Genomic DNA, 19,918 nt, shown 5'->3' on the forward strand with positions numbered 1-19,918 from the left:
TTACTCAGTTTAACCTACTCTACCTGCACTTGACGGATGGTTCGCGAATTATGGGACATTGTATAATATTATTACACTTTAATTTATACATGCATAAAAGTATAAATTTATGCAAAAATTTAATAGGCTGTAGCTGTTCTAAGCAAGATGTCAGGTATGGAAGTTATATACATATATATGTGAAAAATGTATTACAAAATCAGTCATAAATACAGTATTTATTTTTATCAATTTTGATTTGTATATTGTCATATATGCGAATATACATGTATATTAAATCTTAAATAAAATTTGTATTAAGCTTCACTTAAAATTAATTATGACATTATTTATATACGCTGATCAAATTTTATTCAATAAAATCCTTTAATTAAGATGTTAAATAACACGTCTTTATAGTGCTTCTTGTAACATTTATACTAGGAAGGACGAAGGATTTACATTCTTTTACAAGCTTGTTATTAAGAATTTGTTATACAATCGAAAATTGATTGATCATATTATGTAATATGAGTATCTGTATACGATGTGTATATTTATTTACGCTATCGTTATAATCTGCTTTTAAGTACAGTTTGTACTAGTAATATTGTGTATATATACTCAGCATAAAGGATATAGGTCGTTAAATAAAAATCTGAGTATTGTGTTTAACTCCGCATTATCGAAGACGCTCTTATTGCATGTAATTGGTCGCTTTTAAACGAATACTAAAATAAAAGACTATGAGATATGATATATTACATCACATTTATCTTAGAAAACATTTTATTATAAAAAAATGCCACAGAGATGGTCTTTACTGTATGTCTGTATACTAGTAAACTAATGCCTCTTGTAATCTCTAAAAAAATAAGGAAAGAGATTTTATCTTTTTTAAAATAATTGTTTTAATTATGTTTTCTTAAAAAAATAATCTTTTTTTTTTTAAATAATTTTCGTTATATATTATTTTAGCTACAAATGTTAAATTATAAATGTAAACCTGTAAGTTATCCTTTATTTATTCACAATGTATCTTGAAAATGTTTGAAAAATCTACAAACTGCTATAAATGAAGTCATAGAGATGACAAAAAAATTAACAAAATTTTTTATTTACATCTTAAATTGTACTTCAATGCTTTATAAGGATGATAACTGTTTGCAGTTGCACAGGATTTGAAAGATATGGTAGCTTCGAATCTTTATTTATAATATGTCATATTTTCTGGGATCTTAAAAGCTTAAGGATGTTTAGAACCTATTTTTAAAAATATAGGAATTTAATAAAATTTGCACAGATTGTTCTGATACATGTTCAGAGACTTATAAAAAAACCTAGAGTTGATTCACTAAAGCAATCAAAAGTTATAAGGATTTTAATTTGCAATGAATTTACCCGTCGATATTATTATAAATATAATAATTTTGTGGATCTAATTATACGTAAAAGTATTAATATAATTATAAATATAATTATTTATATAAATAAATATAAATATAATTATTTCTGTCCTTTTTAGCCCTTAAACAGATTTTCTATCTTATAAAAAACTTGTGATCGTGTTGATTTAAGAGCTAAAATAGATAGAAATAATAATAGGAATTTACTCAAAATTTGCAAAAATATAGTTTAAATATAGAGGAAATATTTAATCCCATAATTTTGGTTAAGTACTGACTAGTTCAAAAGATATTGAATATAATTTTCTCAATTTCGTCCTATTATCCGAGATGACATATTATTTATTGTGAAAACGTGGCAACATAGCATTCAGCTGAACCTTCTTTTTTGACATTTTAAATAACTTATCTTTTCATCTGAAGAAGCCTCTATATACAAACGTGTAAGTGAGAAGCGACTAGGCCTCATATGTCAATTTGCAATTTGACCAACTTATGAAAAATTACCATGTTGCCACATTTCTTTCTTCTCGGAGAAATGACAAATTATTAAAATTATCAAAGAAATAGTTAACAATCTTCTATATTTTGTCATTATTCACTATTATCATTTTTATTCTGACATTTTAAATTACTCTGTACGAGTAAATTTTTTTATTTTTATAATTCAAATTTTGTGCTGTAATGTTGAAATCAAGGTACCGTCAATGATAAAAGTTTCTCATTATAATTTAAGAAAGACGAAAATTGTCCGAAAAAAAGCAACAGAAGTTCGAAAATACATTTTTACACTTTAGCTATGAATAAATAATAAGATTTTATGCAATCTTTATAATAATCATATATTAAGATATATGAGAAAAGTATATATTCAATTTTGACTACTTTTTGCTCCGATTGTAGGTGCTAAACATCCTTAAAAACAAATTCTGTTTCGAATATATTTGTTAATTATCTTTAATAAATCCCATAATTTCAAAATTAATTTTCTCTGATAAAAGTGATTTATCAGAATATTTTATACATCTTGAATTTTAATAGACTGTCTGATATATATATATATATCTGAAGTTACTTTGGTATCTTTATGTGAAATAAATTTGCTAATTCTTTTATCAATAGCTCCTCGAGCTTAATCGACACACACTTTAAGATGCCCCTTCAGTCCTTTCTTATCGATGAGGTATTATTAATGTATCATATGTGTTCACACATTAAAAAAGGATCACGTAAATCGTGAGATCACAATTTCTCAGATTCGAAGGCCGCGTTATCTATGCCATTCATCATTTCGATCTTTTGCATATTCTTTTGCGTGTCTATAATTCGAGTATTCTTCAAATTATGGTCTGTCGTATCCTCGTTTTTATGATTGATTATAGCTTCGGGTTCCTTCTGTTCCTTCAACATGCGATCCTTTCGGTGCTCCGTATACAACCAGCTGATTAAAAATATACATAACGTTACACAATTATAAGGATCCTAAAGCTGTTCTATATTACCGACAAAATCTAACCTATAATGACAATATATATTTGCTTAATATAAAAATTGTAATTTATACACGTAAAATAGAATAGGTTCCCGCTATAAGAACTGCATGAAGGAATATTTGTAAACTTTGAAGAAATTTTTTAGAAATGAGTTTAGAAGCCTCTAGTAAAAAACATTTTGCTGCACAACATTTTTTCAACGAAATGTTTTTTAATTAGGTATCTAAGCTCATATCTAAAAGTTCACAAATATTCCTTTATGCAATTTATATCTGGAACCTATTTTATTTTGTTGCTACAACTTGCAAAACGTTCGTATCAAGCAATTATTATTACGATCTGGCTCTAGAAGCCGATAAAAAAACTGTAATTTCTTAACTTTTTTCTTTATTAATATAAGATCGCCTAGGTTCCGATAAGGTTTTGATATATACTTTTATTATGGAAAAGAATTATCATTCTATATACAATCAATAAAAACATTTTGGTGTAATAAAAATATCGATAATACAAAACAGTTTAGGATCCTCTTAAAAGAGACAATCAAATTAGCTCTATGTAATTAAAATAATTGATAAAAATTGACTACAAATACTTACAAAAATGCAAATACCGCGGGCATTGTCATGGATCCTCCAGCGATGAAAAAAGTTCCGGGGAACGTATTCATGGTCGCCGCGTAAATGGCGCTATACATAGGTCCATAAACAAGCGGCATCAAGGACTCGCATACGCCAAATAATGAATTGACTTTACCTGTGAAATTAGATAATATATCTTACAATTAGCTGCCCACAGAGTGTAAAAATTGTGCGTTAAATTTTTTCTTGCCGGATTGTTAGTTTAGCAGGAAGGCCTCGTTAACTTTGTTCACGGTGAAGGAAAAGTTAGCACTGTAGCAACATAAATTGCAATTTGGTGCCCAAATTATCCGAATTACGCGGTTCCGCGAAGTAGCTTGAAGGTGAAGACCGAGTTTAAGTTGAAAAACACTATTAAACGGTACTGAAATATTAGTATAATAGTCCTATTTCTTATATTTGAGCTCATCCTACAACGACTCCTTTTCATGTTAGTTGCTTCTTCAGTCACTTAACGTTATCAGCTAAAATATTTTCCTCTGGAATATTTTGCATTAAAAGTCGCTTGATTCGTGATTGAATGTTCGTTGATAATATACGACTGTTTTTCATAATTATTCTTTTCTGAAGTTGCGTAATAAAGTCATTAGAGACGTAAGAAGTGCCATCTTGTGTTTTCGCTTACCTAGTTCGTCTGTAGGCACAAGCTTGGATGCTATTGATCTCATGGCAATGAAGGATGTACCATTTACAATCTCCACAATAGCAGCTGAAACATGTCATTATAAATACATTATTTGTCGGAATGCTGGAATTGTATATGATATATTTGACATATATGTAGTTGTTACCCCTGATGTTAGCCGTTTTAAAAAGACTGACCTACGTAGACCATCCAAGCACTTGTGGCGAACGCGTAGACAAAACTTGCTAAAATTTTACTCATGCAGCTCATGATACCCACAATCGCGTCGTCTATTTTGAGAATGTGACTGAAGATACCGACGGAGATCGCGGTGCCTATGGTGTGAGAAGAAAAATTCTCAATTTCTTTTGCAAGAAAAGCTTGTATGTACAGAGTGACTCTAAATAAGTGCAAAAAATTTTAAGAGATCATTCTTTCTTTAAAAAATTAAGGAGGGTCTTTTATAAATAAATAATCTCTTCTGAGAAGTTACACTTCTCCAAAAAGAGATGAAAATTAGATTTAATTTTTTGCTCAAATTTTGGACGAGAAATGTGAAAATAAAAAATAAAACTTGGTGGACACTTTACACTAAATAAAAGGGATACTTATTAATCTTTTTTCTAATTTTCCCATATTGTTATGAGGGGATGAAATCAGCAATTTTTGTTCAATTTTTTATTAGAACTTTCAAGATAGAAACAAATAATAAAAAATTCTAAAAATATGCGTTAGAAAGCTTGATTTCCGTTAGAAACTATTTTATATCTTATATTTTTTCGTAAAATTTTGAAGTAAAAAAATGAAATATATGATATTTCGCATAGTTTTATTTCTTTATATAATGATAAAATTAAAAAATTAAAAGATATTAAAAAGATATTAATGAAGGTCCTTTTTGTTAGTGGAAAAATTCCCCAAATTTCACTTTTTTAACTTGTCCAAAATTTTGAATGAAAAAAATGAAAACCTAATCTATATTTTCCTTTTTGGAGGAATGTAATTTCTTAGGGAAGGAAATAGGGATATATATTTATGTGAAAGGCCCTCCTTAATTTTCGACAAAGAATTATCTTTAAAATTTTCCACATTTATTTAGAATCACTCTGTATATCCCCTTCCTTTGATAAATATAATATAAAATATAGTATATAAATGTTAAAATTCCAATTTGATTCACAAAACAATTATGAATTTCTTTGGAAATCTTTATGTGCATGTATTACCTAACTGTGACTTTATTAGCAATTTATTATTCTTTTTATTGCAAAATGTCTAATATTTTCTAACTATCTGTGTCATCTATTCACAGTCTGCAAACAATTGTATTTTCAAGGCAATCTTTACTTTCCAAGATTTGTTAGAATAAAAATGTCACTGATTCCGCTTAGCAACAATATTCATCCTTACGTAAAATGTTATACGCTTATTGAATGTTCATCGGTTTCATAAATAGAAAAATAAATGTGCAGCTAAGTTGCGAGGATAAAAAAAACTAATAGCTATGTCTTTCGCGCAAAAAAAAAAAGATCATAACAGATTATCTCCTCTGAATAATCATATATGTATCATTCTTTGTCTTATATTTCCATTTAAATTAGCGGTGATATCAATAAGGAACTGGAAGAGTATTACGTGCAAATATTTTACAAGTGTCGGCATAAATTGCTTTTTACGTCTTGATAATACGTAACGTTTTTGAAATTACGTTTTTATTTGAAGTAATTTTCTTACCGATCAGATTAGTTACCATGCCAAACGTAGAGAACATGCTGAACGTCACTTCGTTCCAATTGTATCGGTACCGCATGTAAAGATAGAGAACCGCCATTTCACCTGAAATAGATAAACTCTTAAGGGTACTTTCATATTCCCATTGTTAAAAAATTTCTTTCTTTATTGCAGCAAAACTATATGCGGCCTATTATATAACGATCTAATAATATAGAAATCGATAGTAATAGAATATTTAATTAGTTGGATGTAATAATAATAAATATGTCGTTCAATACATTTTCATTCTTAGAAGGTATGTGTGTGTATGTAATTCTAGCCATAAAGTTTTATACATAATTATGTTTATTATCGTGAACAACTTAATAACTCTGACACATAATTCGCTAGCGTATTTGTATAAGATCATTAGATTTTTATATAATGACTTCTAAGAATTTCTTAAGAATCTCTTCATAATTAAGATTGTATCAAGCTATTGTTGCTATTTTTCGCACGACCTCATGATGATTTTGTCATAATATTGATCATTAAATATTTCCAGATTTTATTAAATTAATAGAAAGCGGAATAAATTCCTGATATAAATTTAATCAATTTTCAATTTGTATTTTACAAAAAGAAGTTTTATTTAAAGAAAATCTTAATATTATGAATTTTTCATTAGCCAAATGTCTTAGTTTTGATTATAATTATAATGAATCTACCATTTATATTTTATCTGTATCCGGATAAACTGCTAGTATTCATAGTTAATTTGCAACAGTACGTTGTATTTTATGAGAGCATTAATCGCACTGTTAATATTATTGCAACCATATTTTGAGTTACCCAACCGCAACGGTTTTCTGTTCAATTACAAATGATTTTCAGATTACATTGGCAACAATTAGACCAACAATTGCTTCCTGTAGTAATACCATCGAGTTAACTACGAAGGTCAAATGCAACGTGAGTATTATGTAAAACTCACTCTTTCGCAAAAAAAGAAAGAAACATTCAATAGAGATGTACAACTCGAGAGAGTGATTATGGAAACTACAAGATTTATTTAGCATTCGAACTTTATTATTTTTTACATTTTTCAGAATATATCTTTTTTAATCATTTTACACTGACAATGAGACTGCAATTTGAAAACTTCTGTGACGCGACATATGCAATTTGAGAACTTCTGTGATGCAGCACATACGTCTGACTGGTGAGTCAATTCAAAATACATATAAGGAAACATGTGATTTTATTTCAATGTCGAGGCTTGTATAAGTATGATATTTGAAATATTATCTCTTTAGAAACACAAATATGTATACATATTTTCAATCGATTCTTTCATCGTATTATAATTAGGGCCTATTTGCACGATACACTACAAGAATTTGTAGAATCAGAGATTTGATTTTTCTCATTAAAATTCGTTTACGATATCTTCGAGATATTATACGATATTCTCAACGTATACATTTCGCAAGATTATAATGATTAAATAACTACCATATGATACGCGAGGACAGTTGGACTTTCACTTATGCATCTCTGATGAGCAAAGATCTGAAATTACATCGTCAGTGTATAACTGTGTTTGAACCATATTAGCATATGTACGTGCGTGATTATGCTTACATCTGCCTTGTCTACATACATATACGTGATTTATTCAAAAATATTGAAATTTTATTTGTCACGTGAAAAGTTACTTTACAAGACAATTTTGGTGTAACACTATTTATGTAGGATGTTTTGGAATTTTTTGAGGAAAAATTTATACATATATATTGTATATATATATATATATATATATATATATATATATATATATACACTATGCAAAAAATTAAAGGGTCACTTTTTTCCATACAAAAAAAGGCCAATTTTCAAGTAGTTGCAACTTCCTTAAAAATTAGATTAAGATCAATAAAAAAGCGTTCCAAAGCTTGAAGTTTTGTAGTTTTAGAATCTTTAAATGATTTTTAATTCCTTTTCGTTACAAAATTATATGGTAAGAAAGCAACGTCCGTCGATTGAACAAATTTTTCAAAAGTTTGTCTAAGAATACCGAATTAAAAAAGAAATCCTAGCACGATTTCATTAATTGGCTATCAAAGAGCAGAGTTTAGCTTTAATTTCTTTTTTTTAACGAATATTCTATATAATATGATATTTGTTTGCCAAGATATTAATGTTAAAGCAAAATCGAGCTATTGACTTTGAACGCTTATACCTAGTGAAAAAACTGATCGTACAATAATCATTAATTTAAGTTTTTGAAATGTACAGGAAAAAAAACGTAACACTTTGGCCTTTTGTACGAATAACTGGAATACTTTTTACTTGTAAATATTGTAGAGTTGATGAAAATTTTAGCTTTTTTCGTTAACTTTCATTGATTTAAATAAAAAAAGATAAAAGTGGAATTTTTACTTGATTTTTAAGTAAAAATTACGCTTTAAAAATGAATGATTGAAAAAACAATAGAAGCATTTTAAAGTGCTAACTTTTCTCTTCAAATTGCTTTTTTAATGATGAATTTAATAATGAATATCTCGGCGAAAAAAAATCATAGAACATTCGTTAAAATAGGAAATTAAAGTTAAAATTCTGCGTTTTAACAACCAATTAATAAAATTTGTTAGGATTTTTTTTAATTCGGTATTTTTGAATAAATTTTTGAAAAATTTGATCTATCGACGGACGTCGCTTTCTTACAATGTAATTTTGTAACGAATAGAAAGAATTGAAATTCATTTAGAGATTCTAAAACTAGAAATTTCAATCTTTGAAACGCTTTTTTATTTATCTGATTGTTTTTAAGGAAATCGCAACTACTTGAAAATTTATCTTTTTTATATAGAATAAAGTGGCTCTTTAATTTTTTTGCTTAGCGTATATATTATATTATAAAAATAAAAATAAAAATTTATATATTATATTTTATTATATTTTATTTTTATTATACATATATACATATAATAAAAATAATTTTTCCTTTAAATTGCTATATCTTTCTTTTGCGTATAGATTTTATTATTGTATATTTCACCGTGCATATTAATGGTGGAAAAATTTCAAGGAATAATTCTCTGTATTTTTATTTAGTAAATATAGTTTATTTTTTATTTAATATTATTTCGTTGATATAAAATTAAGAAATATTTATAACTAGAAGTTTAAGAAATAACGGACCAAAGTTTGCATTAAAATGCAGAATAATTGAATACATCTCTCGCATGTTGAATATTTGCATTGATTTGAAAACTATTTGTAAAAGACAACTGTTGAAATTTCTTTATCTGGATATATGATATTTATATGTATCTTGCTTGATCAGTTGCTCTATAAAAATAAACTATCAGGCTAAGGGTCAAGTCCCTGAATAATTCTTGCGAATGAAGAATTCTCTTGTGTGGATATGATGACAACGAGAGAGTTAAGAAAAGTATAACATCTTACAGGTATATCCGCGTTAGGGCATTCAATATCAGGAAGCCGCCTATTACACGAAATTGTTATAAGCTCGCTGACGACTGCTCGCGTCACTTAGCAGCTGGGGTAATACGTGCTTAATGCGTACCCAGACATTGTAACGACAGTACCTATATAATTAAATTGTGACAAGGGCATCCGCGAAATGTACTGGAATTGTGCGTTGTCGCCGTACAAACGTGCACGATCGCATTAAAGTCGCGATAGCGCGCTGTAACAAATGCACGCTAATTGAAAAATTGAATGATCCGAGCGGTCGCGTGCTTGGACAAGCTACTCTAGCTTGAAACTAGAAGCTTTATTGTGTTACACCAATATACTAGTTCAGTGCTAATACGGTATTAATATATTAATGCGCCATTAACACTCGGTATATGTCGATGTCGAAAATTTTTATTCAGAAACTCTATATTGAAGAGCACATCTGTAAAAAGTGGTAAAGCTAGATTGCTTAAGGATGTTTAGTATCTATTTTTAAAAATATAGGAATTTAATTAAATTTGCATAGATTATTCTGATACATGTTCAGAGACTTATAAAAAAACCTGGAGTTGATTCACTAAAGCAATCAAAAGTTATAAGGATTTTAATTTGCAATGAATTTACCCGTCGATATTATTATAAATATAATAATTTTGTGGATCTAATTATACGTAAAAGTATTAATATAATTATAAATATAATTATTTATATAAATAAATATAAATATAATTATTTCTGTCCTTTTTAGCCCTTAAACAGATTTTCTATCTTATAAAAAACTTGTGATCGTGTTGATTTAAGAGCTAAAATAGATAGAAATAATAATAGGAAATAATAATAATAGGAATTTACTCAAAATTTGCAAAAATATAGTTTAAATATAGAGGAAATATTTAATCCCATAATTTTGGTCAAGTACTGACTAGTTCAAAAGATATTGAATATAATTTTCTCAATTTCGTCCTATTATCCGAGATGACATATTATTTATTGTGAAAACGTGGCAACATAGCATTCAGCTGAACCTTCTTTTTTGACATTTTAAATAACTTATCTTTTCATCTGAAGAAGCCTCTATATACAAACGTGTAAGCGAGAAGCGACTAGGCCTCATATGTCAATTTGCAATTTGACCAACTTATGAAAAATTACCATGTTGCCACATTTCTTTCTTCTCGGAGAAATGACAAATTATTAAAATTATCAAAGAAATAGTTAACAATCTTCTATATTTTTTCATTATTCACTATTAAAATTTTTATTCTGACATTTTAAATTACTCTGTACGAGTAAATTCTTTTATTTTTATAATTCAAATTTTGTGCTGTAATGTTGAAATCGAGGTTAGGTCAGGTTGATCGTCAATGATACAAGTTTCTCATTATAATTTAAAAAACACGAAAATTGTCTGAAAAAAAGCAACAGAAGTTCGGAAATACATTTCTACACTCTAGCTATGAATAAATAATAAGATTTTAAGCAATCTTTATAATAATCATATATTAAGATATATAAGAAAAGTATATATGCGTGAATTTCGACTATTTTTTGCTCCGATTGTAGGTGCTAAACATCCTTAAAAACTATATAGACTTTGTAAAAACTTTCGTATATACATTACATCGTATCGAAGTTCATGAACGTAAGCAACGTTTACAGTTTCGTTTTGTCAGCCTTTCAATCTCTGTAGCGTAAGCTCTCTGTGCCATTGCAATATTTGTCGATTATATGAGATATCTTTGTATTAAGACGTGATTGCGTGCTACGAAGAAATATTACATTTAGAAATTTTATGCAAACATATTTTTATTGACGTTTAAAAGTATGTAAAATATTTGTTAGAAGGAGCATCTCTAAATAACGCTGTACATTCGCGATCGTATAAATGTATGCCTAGTTTAACACATGTCTTCTCTTACTTTCCCTTCACATACGATATATTCACGCTGTCGGACGTAAGTAATTACTAATGGGAATGTGCACAGTTACCGCAACGCGAATAGCAAGATTAATGAGGGTTACAGCAAGTTTTTACTCTGCTACGGATGCACGCAAAAAGATGTTGGATATATTTTATTTTCAATTGTTACTAGACGGCGTTTTTACTGTTTTTTTTCTTTTTTTTTTAAATGTATATAATCGAATTCAAGCCAAACTTTATTTACATATTTCAATCGTTAAATTTCTTACGCATCTATAATTCATTTTTGGTTTGCATAAAATATCGCAATTGCTTTTCATTTAAAATTGATTCAGTTTTATATTTCCGAGTATAATTTTATGCTTTAAAAATAATGGGAAAAATTAATTATAAACGCACACACTAAAATATGCACAATAATAAGATTGAATTATTAATGCTTTTATATTTATAATAATATCTCAAATTACAAAGCAAACGTTTCAAAGTGAAATAATTCACACGAGATAGAAAATACTTTTCTGTGCTTTCGTTTTTAAACAATTTATATGTAAATTTTAAATAATCACAAAAACTTACATCCTTTGAAACTATTTTCTCGAGTAATGTTAATGATATTGTTAAAATTGAGACTTATAGCGTTGCATGCAATAATTTTTCTTGGTAGTAATTATTTTCTCTCTCTCTCTCTCTCTCTCTCTCTCTCTCTCTCATATTTAAGTAATCTTGGATTATCACATCATTTATAAAGGATTTTATTTATTGGAAAAACTTACCATAAAGGGGTCCGATGACAACCATAATAATAACCATAAGCACGATGACTCTTTTCTGACGATTGTTCGCCCCTTTTTTAAACGCTACGCGAAAGGTCTCTTCTATGTGTCTCAGGGAAAAAAAGTCCAGAATAAAGGCACACACCGAGAATCGTTGTTTGCCCTTGTTTTGTTTGGGAAGAGTCTTTTTCCGCGCACGTTCCGCAAGTACTCTCGGCGGCTCCTTAATGACCACTAACCCATACACAAAGCTCATTATATAACACACCATGGAGATAGTAAAGACACCGTAAAAACCCAGCTTCGTGTACAATATCCCCGACAGAGCCATGCCGATTGGCACACCGAGGGATAAGAAAACATTGGCTGCGCCGATCCTAAGTGTTCTCGATTCTACGGACGTGATGTCTGCTATGTAACTAAAGATGCCCATGAACATGGTAAACCAACCGCCTGTTAACGCAGGCCACAACGCCTCCAATACAACCGACTCCATGGGCAGCTCGTTAAACCAGTAAGTGCAAGCGATAAGGGTGACACTGCTGAAGAATTCACCGATGATCGGCAGCAACATGCAAGGCTTTCTCAACCCAGTGCGATCACTCCACGCACCCATAAACAAAATCAGAATGGTCGGCAGGGCACTTTGTAACGGTGTTTTCCATGTTTGCATCCGCGCCACCAGTTGCTGAACCGCCGTCTCTTCGGCCTCGAAGCCAGTAGTGTTTCTGGCAGATAGGGCCGAGCATACCTCATCTGGATAAGCTAAATTAACTCGACACGCCTTTTCGAGAATAAGATTCTGCGTGGCCAGCGAAGAAAGCACGCTAGGGATCACATAACACGCGACCATCGGCTCGACAGTGATGTTGCTAGTTAGGAAGGACCATTTCTGTTGGATACTCATGGACTTCCAAGTGATGGCACTGTTGGACTTATCGGCCATTGTCAGGTTCGACTGCTTCTTCTCCGGCGTGAGCCCTGCAGGCGCACCGATGGTTGTCGTGATTTCAGACATATCTTTGGTCGAAGAAAAAGAGGATCTCACTTTATACGGAAAATAGTGGCGTCATATACGGTCCCTTTCTGAATGTACGGTCCAAGTCCATCAGCACGATACAACTTTCGAGGATGGCGTCCGAGTTGAGGTGCGAATTTTGTTGCGAGAGCACGAGAGAAATCGCACGGTGGTCTCGCGACTTCGGGCTAATGCACCATCGTGCATTACGAGACGCGACGGTGCTCTATCTATCTCCTTCCTTCGCCGGTCACCGCCAGCGTTTCGTACCACCACGTACCCCCTCTTCTCTCCCCGGATTCGCTTTCCGTTACGCTCTTTTCTACGATCAGCCTACGGCGCCGCTCCTGTAACGCGCCAGTTGATCCGCCTTCGTGCACAACGTTCAACCTAGGCATTAACCACACGCGTCCAGGAACCAACGTCGTCCACGTCAGTTTTTACGACAGTCCGCTACGAGACACGCGGCTAATGCTCTAGCGACCAGCGAATCACTTCCGATTCCGCTTCGCATTTACTTTTCAGGTCAAGGTCAGTCTCCATTGACGATGTTCGTGCTCATTGATATACCTGAAGACTACAGAAATTTTTCCACTTTATTCCGATATAGATATCGCTTTATCTATATATCTTAATCATTTTTTAATGCATCAAGAACGTGCGATTACTTTGACACGTGGATGTCTTTTGAACAAACTGACATGGCAAATATTTTCTTTACGGAACCGTGTTTCTGATAAATGCCATGTTACATAAAGTCTAATTCATTCTTCATTGAGAATGACATATTCATAAATGGACGACGAGTAATAATTATCATGTTCATTTTTCTACCCAAGGAATACTTATTCTTGCGTCGACGAATAATAATTTTTTTCGGCTTCATGTATCTTAGAATTCGACGATACATTGTTCCTACTTGTCGACAATCTTGATCTCTCCGATCGTGATCGGCCAACTGGGCGTTACTACGTCAAAGAATATATTATAGAAATCGTGTTGAGTAATAATATAAATCGAGACCCGAAAATTAGTGAAATCTCTTGTAAGGTATGAATGTTTTCGTACTCGGATGATGTCAACGATTCGCAAGCGGCTGCTCACGAAACTGCACGATTACCTTACCAGTTCTATTGCGCAAACTTCTTTCACCGAGCAACCCATTCGAATGATTGATCATGCACAGTCTTCGATCATTCTCAACACGTTCTGTTTATTACGAAAATTCTTCCCTGCCACAGTAGTAGTTATATCAATCAAGTTATATTATCCGAACGTGTTTCTTCTTTTCACTAAGAATAATACGCAAGTAAGCGGACGCGCGAAGATAAGCATTTTCGATCACCAGGCGCGTGATTTTTTTAAATACATAAAGAAATGCGAGGAACTCGTTAGCGAAAAAACGACTGCACTAAATTGACACGATGCGATCGCGTCCGATGTCGACAATGTTGAACGGATGATGACAACTGAGCGTAAACAGGGAGCGTCGTCGAATCGTTGCCGCGTGTAACTCTCGACAAGGCGCTGTTAAATGTGACAATTCGTTGATAAAGTAATCACTACGGTCCCAGCGTTCTACAGTCCAAGCCTATTTTAGACAGGGCCGTTCAAGTGCTATTATCTGCGATGCTTTCGAAGCTATTCGCAACGGCTCGTCAGCTGATGAGGAGCACTGCCGATTGCATTATCCACGTTTTTACTCGCGTGTGACGAATTGCGTGTGACGTTCCTTGTAATTTGCCCTGTGTCTTGGTCATCACCCATGTCGCCAATAAAATTTCGTCAAATTATTCGCTCACTTAATATGTTTAAATAAATGTTTCATTCGCCTTTTACCTTCAGGTCTGAAGGTCTAAAATGACGTAGCTGAGCTTTCGAAACTTCTGATGCGGAATCGCGAAATCGATGAAAATCCGCAAGGTCGCAACCCAGAGAGGTCGAAAGAGACCTAGAGGCGGCCCTGGCGCTCAAGTCTGACGTATGACGCTGTCAAGTGAGTAATGCTCGCAATTCCACAGCGATGCTTATAAAATATTCGATGCAGAGCTGTCATTGGCATCTCTGTCTTGATATCCGACTGACGAGGGTGCATCGGTGGTCGTCATCACCCAAGAGCCATCCTCTTCGATCATCATGGCGACCATGTTTGTTGAGAGATATCAAATTCTTTCCCGATGACAGATAATTACCGATTTATTATTTACTGCAATCGTCAAACCTACCAATACATCGTGTAATAAACTATTACTAAATATTAATTTCATTGCATTCTCGCTCCGTTGAACCGCTACTTGAGAATCGTGGATTTTCAACAATAACCATGGAGCCAGCTAGTCATTTTAAATAAAGCTACTTTCAATATTCTTTTTTCGACTATGAAATTAAGTGAACAGAAACGATTTCTCCTATACACATTTTTTCAGTGCGATCCAATACTTGTAGCAATTTGTCACATTTGTCTTTCAGTCATTATTTTTATAAACTGTTTGTCTTGTGATGATTTTTGCTCAATTATTTATCAATAATTAATTTTATTATGTATTCCTATTGACATAAAGTATAAGGGAATAGTGTACATTGTTATATATTTTTTGTAAGAAATTTTGCAACTAATTTGAAACACACTTTATGATTATATCAAGCAGAAGCGAAATAGGAGTAATTCTTATTACAATTATAATATAATATAATATATGCCTTATTATATTACTTTGCGTTTTTTACAATATGTTTAGAGAGATTACAAATTATTTATGCCTATAGATTTAACTTTTATAACAAATCTTACTATTGTTTGATAGACTAAATTATGTAAATATTGCTAAGGAATAAATAAAAAAATATAATTTTTTAATTAATATTTTAATATTTAATTGTTACTGGAAAAAACACTATTATAGCCATCTTATTTATAATCATCTTTTCAATAAATTTTTACACATTTTTACAATGTTAAAGAAACGGGCACTATTTGCTGGCACAATAATTTCTTATGCAGATCGCGCGTTTTAGCAGCATATGTTTGAAGGTTGTTGTATAATTCTTAATTTTAACCACATATAAAATGTATATTACATCAAGCATTTCTAATTAATGCATGACGAGTACTTCGTAATCCTTGAAAGACAATTCTTCGCCATCAAATGGAATGTACAGGCATCCGTGACTTTGTTGTACCTAAAAAAAATTATTTTAAAATATTAAGATTATATTTTTTTACTACACACACGCACACGCACACGCACACGCACACGTATATATATATAAACAGAATCAGTGCACAATTAAAATAAATTTCGCTTATTAAACATGGAATAGGAAAAATTAGTAGATGAAACGCGTGAATGTGTGTTAAAAATATTAAAGTAATATTCTATATTTAAAATATTCTCATTTATACACGTGTACAAACAATTGCTCTGAATCTTAAGAACAAGACCACTGCCAAAAAGACTGACCTTGCCAATCGTTTGAGATCCGTTATGGAGGACACGGCCAATGTATAGAGGTTCCCCGTCCGCTGTTTGACCGGCGATTATCGCATCCGCTGGTACTTCACCATTACTACAGAATTCCCATGCAAATTCGCCTTGACAAAGGACCTGATGCGTATATTTATCGTAAATAGTTAATAATTGGTAAATAGCAATAATTATGTAATATATATATATAGGTATAACGTTATATTAACAATTAATTATACCCCCCAGTGTTTGTTTGCTATTATCATTGCTATATCAGGGATAATCATCTGTCACATAATTCACATCGCGAGTCATATCTTACGGTCGGTTTTCAATCTTCGCAGAAAAACTTGATATCTTATGATTATCTTGAATTTAATAATAAATACAGTCGATTAATCTTAGCGAGGTTTGTACTTTGGCTTCTTATTTATAACATGTTACGTAACTTGCCAAACGACCTGTAATTGCTTTCATCCGATACTATAGAAACCAAGGATATTGTATATGTGTGACATTATATTAATATTAATATCACCTTAATTAATAAAATATTTAACATTTATTATGCAAATTGATGATAATATTTTTATTTTCGTGAAAAAATGAAATAAAATAATTTCAGTGATTCCAATTATTTTTATTAGAGACAGGATAACGTGTTTTATGCTAATGATTGTCTTTTTGTCTCGTTAGAGAAGATAATTTAAGAAAAGAAATAATTTTTACAGTATCGAGAAACAGAAAATTTGCTTTTTACTCACTTCGAAGTTATCTTTAGGATGTTCCTCGCCATTATGACAAACGTAAGCTACGTTTTTATCAGGAATCACTTTCGCCGGAATCATGTCGCCATTGTGGAAGGCTCTGCCAACGTAAATCGTGCTTCCGTCAGAATCGCGGCCGCCGGTGACCGCATTTTCTGGCAGCGATTGATTACCGGTACGATTTACCCACCTGTAGGCTGTAACAAAATGATAAACTATTAATAACATTGATGCTAAGTACATTAACTCGAATAGATAGAAGAACTAAGCTTCAGTTGTTCAAGCTTATCTCGTCAGAATGTGAAAATGAAAAACTCTAATTATGTAAAACTTAGCTAGAGAGCTATCTGGAGAGAGAGAGAGAGAGAGAGAGAGAGAGAGAGAGAGATACTTTAACTTTTTTTTATAAAATTTATTAAGATTCAGATGAAAAAAAAAGGAAAAAATCTGATCCAATGTATAATTCTCTGTTAGGTAAACTTACAATTACAAGCACCTTTGCAATAATAATTTTCCTAGAAAATTATTGTTTTGACAGAAATAATTTTTTATAAAATTGTTAGGTTTTATTTCTATTAAAAAATGCAACATTATCTCCAATTCTGCAATACATAGAAGTAATAATTATTTTAAATATCTGAGAAAACGTATTCTATATAATCTTATAAGCACATCTAGTAAATTATTGACATATGTAACGAATATATGTATTACATAATATCAAAATGTAGTGATATTGACAGACACATTTCTTATAACCGATAAGTTTTTCAGAAGGTTTATGGATGATATCATATCACAAATATTATCTCTGCACCATCCATATATGACTCATACTTAATAAGTAATTGTTTAAATTTAATGACAAATTATTTTGAATTTAAAAAAAAGTCAATATTCAATATAACTTTTTTTATTATACAATATAATAAAAATTATATATATATACAAGCGCAAATATATATCTATAATATATCATAAAATTATACAATTTTAATGTTATAGAAGAATTTATATAAAAAATTGTTTTTATAGAGATATTTGAAATATATTTTTAATTATAAGCAATTAGAATGTAATTTGTACATTTTCAGAAATTAAAGATTAAAAATGAGAAAAGCAAACAAAACTTTATTTTCAATTAATTTTAATTTATATATATATCATGTTAGAATTATAATCTAAATTTTAAAAGTTTGTATGTTTTAAATTTACTTTAACAGTAAAATGATTAAAATGATGATACTCGATCAAGTATATCAAATATTGATAATAAATTAATGGAAGAGATTGTGAAGCGAATAAGAGAATAAGAAAACATAAATTTTATGAAAAAAATTAAGAGTTTGCTATTCTAGATCTATTTTTAACATGCACTGTACAGAAATTTTTTTTTTTTCACTCACCTGGCATTATGGAAATCAATTCGGCACGGTTGGAGCCTCAATACGATATAAGGCTTATCATGTCTGCAAGCTAAGTTAAAGGCTCGTGTAATCTTATCGTTCGTGTAATCTTATTTGTCGAAATGTTTCGTTCTCTCTCTCTCTCTCTCTCTCTCTCTCTCTCTCTCTCTCTCTCTCTCTCTTTTTCTTTTTCCGCTATATATATGTCACTGTTTCTCTAGAATCGATGATATGATATACGTATTTCTTTTTCTATACATTTTGTATCAATGTGACGCATTATTAGCAGCTATTATAATGTATAATAGTTACCATCACATGTAATCTCGAAAGAATTTAATAAAATTTTATTAGATATTTTATTTTACGCATAAAATTTAATCTTTTCTGTAAAATATAGATTTTATCTTAAATATTATCGTAAACTTATATGTATATTATAACTATAATTTCTAACTTATATTTTTAAATTAGAATATTAAAAGCAACCGCAAATGATGTAATAAATATACCAACTTATAGTTAAATTAACACTATTTTACATAATAGTTTTACTATTTTTAGGCATTCTAATATTTAATTTATGATAGTTTACGCAACTTACATGTTTTTATGAAAAAGTCTATGTGACAATACATAAACAATTTATGTAAATATATGATTTTGAAATTTATATAGCACAAACTGTTATTAAGTGTGCTGTCAAGTGTATCGGTGAAGGAGAAGTAAGAGAAAGGAAAATAAAGGAAACAACAAAATAATATATGTTAATTAATATAGTAAAATATAATAAACATAATAATAAAAATGATAATAAATAAAATAAATATAATAAAATTAATTAAATATAATGATTTCATTAAATATATAAAACAATTTTTTACATTTTATTTAGTAAAATTCAAATTCCATTTGGCAGAAATGCATACACATCTCATTTAGTAAAGATTCCACTTACAAGGAAACTTCTTGAACTCGAAAATTCTAGACACATGTAGGGGAGCCAAAAAGGTGAATTTAGAAATTTTTAATTACTGCTCAAAAACGATTCTAAGGGATGAAACCAACCTTCATGTGTACATTTTTTTTTTGAAATATCAATCATTTTTTTTATTTATTCAAGATATCAAAATATGTTTCTTACAAAAGTTTTACGATAAAATTGAAAAAATTGAAATTGGAAAATTACTTGAGGTATTTTTACTACGAAAAACTTTTAT

General features: G+C 30.4%; 2 protein-coding genes across 2 annotated transcripts; both read right to left on the reverse strand.

Moving 5' to 3' along the window:
- Window positions 1–200: 200 nt before the first annotated feature.
- Window positions 201–13,466, reverse strand: LOC140666673 (probable peptidoglycan muropeptide transporter SLC46). Its single transcript, XM_072894113.1, has 6 exons — window positions 12,041–13,466; window positions 5,879–5,980; window positions 4,342–4,479; window positions 4,145–4,228; window positions 3,478–3,634; window positions 201–2,826 (listed from the first exon to the last, which is right to left on the reverse strand). The coding sequence occupies exons 1-6, from the start codon at window positions 13,056–13,058 to the stop codon at window positions 2,628–2,630; spliced, it is 1,698 nt and encodes a 565-aa protein (XP_072750214.1). The 5' UTR covers window positions 13,059–13,466; the 3' UTR covers window positions 201–2,627.
- A 2,441-nt stretch (window positions 13,467–15,907) lies between these two features.
- Window positions 15,908–18,766, reverse strand: LOC140666674 (natterin-3). The gene is made up of 4 exons (XM_072894114.1): window positions 18,699–18,766; window positions 17,290–17,489; window positions 16,520–16,663; window positions 15,908–16,238 (listed from the first exon to the last, which is right to left on the reverse strand). The coding sequence occupies exons 1-4, from the start codon at window positions 18,703–18,705 to the stop codon at window positions 16,152–16,154; spliced, it is 438 nt and encodes a 145-aa protein (XP_072750215.1). The 5' UTR covers window positions 18,706–18,766; the 3' UTR covers window positions 15,908–16,151.
- Between the last annotated feature and the right edge of the window lie 1,152 nt (window positions 18,767–19,918).

The sequence above is a fragment of the Anoplolepis gracilipes genome, chromosome 6 (assembly GCF_047496725.1).
Source record: "Anoplolepis gracilipes chromosome 6, ASM4749672v1, whole genome shotgun sequence".
NCBI lineage: Eukaryota > Metazoa > Arthropoda > Insecta > Hymenoptera > Formicidae > Anoplolepis > Anoplolepis gracilipes.

Excerpts from the sequence above, each read along its gene's own strand:
- LOC140666673 (XM_072894113.1), bottom strand. The coding sequence starts at position 13,058 with ATGTCTGAAATCACGACAACCATCGGTGCGCCTGCAGGGCTCACGCCG. Across the intron at positions 5,981-12,040 it reads TGTCATCGGACCCCTTTATG|GTGAAATGGCGGTTCTCTAT; the intron begins GTAAGTTTTTCC and ends TATCTATTTCAG. Across the intron at positions 4,229-4,341 it reads TGCTTGGATGGTCTACGTAG|CTGCTATTGTGGAGATTGTA; the intron begins GTCAGTCTTTTT and ends GACATGTTTCAG.
- LOC140666674 (XM_072894114.1), bottom strand. Across the intron at positions 16,664-17,289 it reads ATCCTAAAGATAACTTCGAA|GTCCTTTGTCAAGGCGAATT; the intron begins GTGAGTAAAAAG and ends TATACGCATCAG. Across the intron at positions 16,239-16,519 it reads GATCTCAAACGATTGGCAAG|GTACAACAAAGTCACGGATG; the intron begins GTCAGTCTTTTT and ends AATTTTTTTTAG.